Raw genomic sequence first — 8,489 nt, forward strand, 5'->3', positions numbered from 1 at the left:
GGAATCTAAATAATTAGGACTTAAACTAGTGGGATTTATATAGTTTGCCCTTTATTTATTGGCAAGCTGAACTTTTCAGGCCAGCTGTTCAAGGCACACCCAAATGGAAAAAAAACAACATATTTTTATAACTTTTATCTCCGGTCTTTTTTGTCAAGATTTTAATAATTTCTTAAAGAAATTATGAAACCAAACAAATCAGGTAGGCAAAAGCAGAAGAATCAATATGTATCCATCCACACATGTATAACCATTAGCAAAAGTTAGTACTATTTTATTAAATTTAATTTGTCTTTGTTATTCCACTTTTGGTGCTTCTGATGTTATTGGAGCATAGTTAGCCAATCTTAGATGGGAATAAAATGAGAAAAAAAGAAAAATAATTATTTTGCTGGAAAAGCTGTATATAGCTCTGTTAATAGCAAATGCAACATCACTTTTGATTTTTTTTAAAGCTTCTAGAAGAATGAAGAATCACCACATCTTAATTAAAAAAAGATATGGTATAGTCACCAAATAATGAAAAACTACATATTAACTAACCATTAAAATGGTAGTATTATATATTGACATAGTCATCTGCCGCATATATACTGCTAACCTCATATATATATCCATTATCTAGCAGCACATTGTTTGGATGGTTGTTAATTGTTATCCATGGTATTGTATTAATGTTAGTTTAAAGATAATTTTTATTTTAATTAATGTTATTTAAATTTTATCATATTATATCGTTTAAATTTATTGTTAGATAATTATGAAAAAATTATTTTGTGTACTAATTGATTTGGTGCGTATGCGTTATTGCTTTAATAATTTTTTTTTATTTTATCTTTACTACTTATTATTTGAAAATTCTTTTATCCTTTGCCCTATCTTTTTCTGTAATAACCCTGTTTTCGTACCATAATTTTCTTGTAGGTTTTATATTCAAATTGTAGATGTGTGATATTATGTAACTACGGAAAATAATACAATCTATCCAAACATCATATTCATTAAAACAATACAATACGATATAATATAACACAATACAATATAATACGATATATTATAAAACAATACTTAACAATCATATCGGATTTAGGATTTGAATATTATGAATTTTTTAGTTCAAAATTAATTTACCATACGCTCGATATTACGCCTTCCATCACAATTGTTGTAGTGTTGTTTCAATTTCAAGAGTAAAACAGATTTTTTTATATGTTTTTTGAAATATTTTAAATTATTAATTATTGAATATATATAAATATTATGTAGTTTTCAAATATGCAGATTTTATTTAAAATGATATATAGATCTTATAAAAAAATTAACTCTCAAAAATTATATAAATTAAGCCGGAATAAATATTTGTACTTATCAAGTAGATTTTTAATATATACCCATATAAAATCTAAGTCAAAATTACTTACTTCAGATGAACCATAATATAAATTAATTTAAGCCAGAAAAGCCTAACTACCACACATCATATATTACTAATATATATATATAGTAGTATCATGGAAAAACCATGGATACTAATTAAAGCATTTAAAATGCACAATCCCATAGTTTATTTAGGATCATCCACTGACCAATGGATTTTAATACCTACCAAACTAAAATATTTTAATAACTAAAAATGTGTTAAAAAGCCAGATCAAGAGATAAATTGAAATTTGGTGAAATGTAAAAAGTAATGTAGTTTAAATGTAGCTTTCACGTGTGGAAGTTTTTTGCTTAGAAGATTTTTTATATTATATTTTCCTTAGTATTTACAGCTAAGACGATCCTATCCAATAAATCACACCTTACTATATATATTCCCCTTTCCAAAAAGTCTCCTCCATCACTCAAAAAAAAGTTTCTTCTAAACTTTGCAAAAAAAAAAATAATTAAAATGGAGGGGCTGATACCATTTGTTTACAAAGCAATAGTTGAGTACAAAAATGGAAGGGGAACATGGATGTCTGAATCTCCTTCGACTTCTTATATGAAACTTCCAGGCGATTCAGGACGTTATGAAACGTCCGATTTACAAATTTTTGGTCATGTTGATACTATGTTTTCGACTACTTCATCATCGTCACCTTCTGCGAGTACTGTCACCAAAAGAATAGTGTCAAGTGGAGTTCAGTCACCCGCGGCTAGGTGTCATCGGATTTCTTCTCGTGCTATGAAGTGATTCGATGATCTTGAAGTTGAAGTTAAAGTTCAAAAAATAATAACTTTTGCTAAACGAAAATCAATTGCAAAAAGGATCGTCAGACTTGTTTGGAATTAAGGCGTAATTGTTGTTACTTTTCACGTGTGATATAAGCTTCTTCTTTTCTACTACTAGTATTTTTTTTCTCTTTTGTTTGTTGGTTTGGTGTAAGTTTGAGGATTAACCAAAGGGACTTCAGACTTTTACTTACTTTGATGGTTTCTTGTTTGAGGATAACCAAAGGCAACTCAAACTTTTGCTTTTCTATGTGTAAAAATTTGAAGGTGTATATATTGGTTTGGTGACATTATTTTGTGTATGTATGTATGCAGGATATATTGTCATAATTAGTACTGTTTATTTGATTTTTGTCATATTGTTGATTCAATAAAATGTCTTTTATAAGATAATGATGAACCATAATAGTCCAAAAAAAATAAAAATAGAGGAAACGCAAGAAGCTTCTACTTCTGACTTTAACAAGTGAATGAACTCATGATTAATTTCAAAATAGGAGTAGTGTCTATCCGCGTCTTTGAGAAATTATTACTATTAGGAAGAATATTTGACTATTTAGTTTTATTTATCTTTATATGATATAATATTGAATCTTGAATATATGCAATAAACCTATAATTATGTGACTATTTGTAAAATTTGCTCATCTAGCTAGTTTTTTAAATCTAGAAAGAAAGAAATTGAAACAGATTCAGCAGAAGAATCCAATAAAAACACACATAAAAAAAATATTATGGCCCATGCAGGTCTCGAACCTGCGACCTTCGCGTTATTAGCACGACGCTCTAACCAACTGAGCTAATGGGCCATGTTTTCTCACTAGTCTCGTATTATACTGTTATACGCAAAACATGAGAAATTATTGAAAGCTATAAAACATACAAGTCAGGTTAGTAAAGGAAGATTTCATTATTTGAGAACAATAACCAGATAATATGAATTGGATTTTGCCAAGTGTCATTCAGTCCACTGATAAGATTCATTGTTGTAATGACAGAAGGGAAGCTCTTCGAACTTTTTCAACTGACAATTATGTAGTGGTCAGTCCTATAAAGTTCGATAAGCCTCACTAATCTCTCTCCACTTATTAAGTGAAAAATAGTCATTGACAAAACGCAATCATAAATATTTTATCATTTTCTGATTACTTCATAAAAGTCACATCATTAGGTGCACAACTGAGAAAACTGAAGCATGTAAGTTATATGCATTTGTACAACTTCAAATGGCACCCCATAGTTAAGCAACAGCTAGATATTAAAAATTTGATTTCAAAATGTAATTGAACTGCAGTAGATTAGAGTACAAAAAAGAGGTTACAATTTACACTTGAATAAAAATTGAACTTGATGAGCACAACAACAGGGAACTGCCAAACTCCAAGCAACTCCATCAGTGCAGAAGAAACTCATGTGGACTGGTAAGGGAGATACGATTACAAGTTTGTGGTAATTAGAATTTAGATGTGATCGGCCATTTCATAAGTAGCAATATTCTCAGCAGAGAGACGTGCTCACATCATTAGATGGCGGCTAGAATCCAAAACATCACGTGAGAAGAAATGGCGATAAGAAACCAGGTTAAGAATGCCAACACCACAGAGAGCTCAAATCGACCACATGGAAGATGAGGTGGTGTACTGCACAAGTTTAAATCTTTTGAATATAAAACAGCAATCCCTGCTGATGAGCACGCCGCTGCCAGTGACAAGGTTGCAGTCACCTGTAATTAAAGTCAAGCCAGTGAACATGAATATATATAGTCGAAATTCAGACAAGACAATAATCTGGTGTTCAACAGTACGACAAATCAAGCAATGTAAAGACATTATTTATGGCAAGGGGATACAGCATAGTTACAATGATTTAAGATTCCTGCGACAATAGATATGCATTCTGAAAAGGGAAAAAAAAAGTTCGAAAATATTGTTGATAGGACAAGATTATAGTCAGAGAAGGCATAAAGGGAGGATCTCCTTTTGAAGGAGTGAGCGGCACAAACAGTAAGACCAAGCTTCCGTTGTCAAATCATGTAGAACAAGGGGAACTTAAGCCAGGGAGGAAAAAGCATTTGAGCAGTGGAACATTAGTGCCCTGTATAGAGCAGAACTAACGGCAGAAGATTGTTTGTCACAGTTAAGGTGAATTTCCAGTGGTATTTATGAGGTCTATCAAAGCGTAGTGTTTGTACAGGCCTTAACGGCAGGAAAGAACAGTTTACAGTATCCAAAACATTCTGAACTGGATTGAGTCAATGACACTGACTGAATATCAGTTGTTACTCAAAAGCAAAGAAAATTGTACTTTCAAACTCACACGTTTGTCAATAACCAAGGACAAGTAGCAAAGAAAGTCGAGCAATCATTGCTTCAAGCGAGAGGGGAATCAAATCATTTATTCTTGGTAAAAATTGTGAAGTAAAGAAAGCAAGAAAATATAAATTATTTAAGGGACAAAACACGAGTGAGAAAACAAGAATAAGGATAGAATAGACAAACAGGTGCTTATATTGTTTCATTTATACATGTACAACTACATCACATAAGCAAGAAGAGAAAGCAAATCAAAAGTACATACCCAGTCTCCAACAACAAAAAGGCTCACTAAGACTGGATTTTGAAGGTCCCGTTTTATCCTTAAAGCATATATGTCCAGACATGCAAGCCCAGAGCTCCACAATACTTGAAGACCCATAGATGCAATCAAATAGCTGCAAGAATATGTCAGGCACTGTATAAAACATGCATAATCATTACAAGGAGATGTGTATACTGAACAGATCAGTTCTACACTATTTTAAGAGGTCCACTGGCTAATGGAGGGACGCTGAAAATTTTGGCATACATTGATGCAAAGAAAGATGTATTTTTTTTAAAAATAAGCAATTAATTACTGTACATTGTATATAAGAAGCAAGTAGCAACAGCGAAAAACAGATCAGAAGTTCAAATTAGTTAGAGATAAGAGGCGCCAATCTTTTCAGCAAAAGGCAAGGATAGTGCATATTAGAAAGAAACAGAACACTTAACAGGCCAGGGAGCCTTTGTTCTTCAAGCATCTTGCCGAGTAGAGAAAACAAAACATACAGCCGACTGTCATGGATTAACCAATAATCCACGTAGATATTTTTTTTTATGACCTCCATATAGACATTATGTGTTGAGTCTGAGCAATGTAAATCAAGAATTAGGGAGCAATCCTTGGTCTACATATAAGGCGTCTTATAGAGTACTGCTCAAATGCTTAGGACATCCACATCTTCACCCTCCCCTTTTTACCAAAGTACATGGCCCTTCGGGAACATGCTCTTACATGTTCAACTTCAATGTAAAGAAGATGCCAAAGCTAAATAACCACGCCTCTCTTTATCTAGCAGTTTTACATTAGATAGGTTCCGTCTTGTCAGGAAAAATAAAGGAAATTAGAATAGGTCCTCCAGATGAAACATGATATATTACACCTATGCAGAAAAGTTCAGAAGTTAGAAGCTAGACCACAAAGTAGATGCTACAATCATTATATATTTGAATGTTCATTGAGTTCTTTCTGTTTTAAGATTTCTTCTCTAAACAATGAATGCGACAATCCAAACTACTTCATGAAAAGTTGACTATTGTACAGTAATAATAGTTCCAAACTTAACTTGCTCAGTCTAAAAACAGAAGTTCAAAAGCAGATGGTGAACAAGCAAATGTTTTTTCTTATGACCGAGAAGTCAGGTTGCAGCAAACCTTTAGGTCCACCTGAAGCCTTCAAAACTCGGGGAATGAGAACTCCCTCCACTCTTTTCCACTTAAGCACCAAGCTTAGCTTGTGCGGTGCAAGGCTCGAACATGTAACATAAGTTACAAATCCTTCAACCTATGCGGAGCAGAAGACAAACAGCTAAAGTGTTATCCCGATTCCCCTTTTCCCTCTCTTTTCTTCTATAATTCCTTTATGATAAGAGTAAAAGGTCCAAATTTCTCTTTGCTAATAATTGAAGTTAAGTTTATCCTTGCCATAAAAAAAATATGGATCAGATTGGTATAGGCATTCCAAAACGTGGGCCTTATTTACAGGGAGAAATGTTCAAATTTGTCCTTAAGACTACAAAATGGTCCAGATTGACCTTGAACTTTGTGAAATGATCTGAATTTCATTTTTCTCAACCAAAGTCCCTCTCTCAACCTTCTAAATCAATAATTACCATAACAAATTATTCTCTCCACTCTCAGAAACACCAACTGAAAACCATCATTACTCCACCAGCACTTCACCTCCACATACTCACAAAGAACAAACAAAAAATGGCTTGGGGGTTATGTCCTCTGTATATACGGCTTCAGCCCTGCCCTAGTGCTTTTAATGTACCATTATTACTTCTCAAAAAAAAAAGAGGCCATCACCCTCAACCACTATAATCCACCTTGACCTTCACGATACTGCAAATGATTTAGGAGTTGAATACTGTGTAGTAAGGTTTGTTTAAGCATTAGGAGGTTGATTTAGAGCTCTATCATTGCACTTGATCATTGTTTAAGTTCCATTCGGGCTGGTTTAAGCTTGAGGGTGGTTAAATTGAGCTCGAGGGATAGATACCTATCCAAAGGAGGTTCTTAGTAATGAAGAAGACAGTGTTGTTGTCGCTGGAACAACTACCAGTATTATTCAAAGTTCAACGGCAAATTTGACCCTTTTCATTTGTAAAAAAAGGATCACAAAGCCTCTCCCATGTTAGTCAATAAGTGCTAACTAAGCCCCTGCTTCTAATGGCAACAAGGATAGAATTGATCCTGCTATTAGGAGGGAAGATTTGGATCATTGCAACAAGGATAGAATTGATCCTGCTATTAGGAGGGAAGATTTGGATCATTTTGCAAAGTTCAGAGGCAAGTTTCGATCTTTTCCATTCCTTAGTTATCATAGACATTGTTAAATTCATGAATTTATTTGATAATGCAGCACAAGTATAGAGTAAAGAAACATAAAACTTCATAATTGTTAAATTAGGTCTTAGGCCTAACTCACACCCCAAAAGCTAGCTCTAAGGGAGGAGAATTGTCCAAGCCTTATAAGGAGTCCACCCATCTCATTAACCACCGATGTGGGACTTTTGTCATTCTTTAACACCCCACCTCACGTCCAGTGCTTAGCATCTGGTGTGTGGGCAATTTTTTATTTTGGAGGCCCCAACATCGGGTGAGACGGGCCCTGCTCTGATACCATGTTAAATTAGGTCTTAGGTCTAACTCACACCCCAAAAGCTAGCTCAAAGGGAGGAAGATTGCTCAAGCCTTATAAGGATTCCACCCATCTCATTAACCATCGATGTGGGACTTTTGTCATTCTTTAAAACCCCACCTCACGCCCAGTGTTTAGCATCTGGTGCGTAGGCAATTTTGATTTTTAGGGGCCGTGAGACAGGCCCTGCTCTGATACCATGTTAAATTAGATCTTAGGCCTAACTCCCACCACAAAAGCTAGCTCTAAAAAAGGAGAATTGCCCAAGCCTTATAAGGAGTCCACCCATCTCATTAACCACCGATGTGAGACTTTTGTCATTCTTTAACAATAATCAATGAGGGGAATTAGCTTGAGAACACAAGAAAAAACCAATAAAGAGATAGGCATATATACCAGAAAGCAGTGTAATTAGAGAAACCAGAAGCAGAAACCATAATCCCAATTGATCCAGCTGCTAATAAACATTGCCCCAATCTCAACAGCAACCCACTCACAGTTCCTGGACTTCCCACCAAATGCTTCATCCTTATATTATTCCTAACAAATTTCAGACCTTTAAGCTCCCCATAGAGCATTTTTCTCCAAGAAAACCAAAAATCCCATTTCAAGAACCTCAGATCCCTGTATTTCTCCCAAATTCAAGAACCCCATTTACCAGATTGCTTGTGCATAGATCTTTACATCTATATGCACCCAATTGAACCCTTTAGCTAACAATACAATTTTCTTGACGGCTTTTTATGGTTGCTTAGATGATGTATAAACCTCCGACAAGAATTGGACAGTAATGGCGAAGCTTTGTATGCTACTCATTTTGATAGTGGTGTCCGACGTGGGTCTTTGCTTTATTACTTTAACTTCCCTTTTAATCTTCCTTCCATTAAATTACACATTTATTGTGAAATTTAAAAGCAAAAAAATAATATTTGAAATTTGAAGTTATATTTGGTTATGAATATAAATTTGAGTTATTTCTATTTTGTTTTATGAGTAATTTAAAGTTGAAATACATTTTGTTGTTTTTTAAATTATTGAAAATTCTGGAATTT

At 33.9% G+C, this 8,489-nt stretch overlaps 2 protein-coding genes and 1 non-coding gene across 3 annotated transcripts; 1 reads left to right on the forward strand and 2 right to left on the reverse strand.

The window, feature by feature from the left end:
- The first annotated feature begins 1,848 nt into the window (after positions 1-1,848).
- LOC125850732 (uncharacterized) lies at positions 1,849-2,407 on the forward strand. The gene has a single exon (XM_049530585.1). It carries the CDS (start codon positions 1,892-1,894, stop codon positions 2,174-2,176), a length of 285 nt encoding a protein of 94 aa, XP_049386542.1. The 5' UTR covers positions 1,849-1,891; the 3' UTR covers positions 2,177-2,407.
- Positions 2,408-2,949: 542 nt separating this feature from the next.
- On the reverse strand, positions 2,950-3,023 carry TRNAI-AAU (transfer RNA isoleucine (anticodon AAU)). The gene has a single exon. It is a non-coding gene; the product is annotated as a tRNA-Ile (tRNA).
- Positions 3,024-3,464: 441 nt separating this feature from the next.
- LOC125850731 (CASP-like protein 5B2) lies at positions 3,465-8,271 on the reverse strand. The gene is made up of 3 exons (XM_049530583.1): positions 7,834-8,271; positions 4,792-4,924; positions 3,465-3,937 (listed from the first exon to the last, which is right to left on the reverse strand). Exons 1-3 carry the CDS (start codon positions 8,013-8,015, stop codon positions 3,737-3,739), a joined length of 516 nt encoding a protein of 171 aa, XP_049386540.1. The 5' UTR covers positions 8,016-8,271; the 3' UTR covers positions 3,465-3,736.
- Positions 8,272-8,489: the final 218 nt, after the last annotated feature.

Source organism: Solanum stenotomum, unplaced genomic scaffold, assembly GCF_019186545.1.
Source record: "Solanum stenotomum isolate F172 unplaced genomic scaffold, ASM1918654v1 scaffold18934, whole genome shotgun sequence".
NCBI lineage: Eukaryota > Viridiplantae > Streptophyta > Magnoliopsida > Solanales > Solanaceae > Solanum > Solanum stenotomum.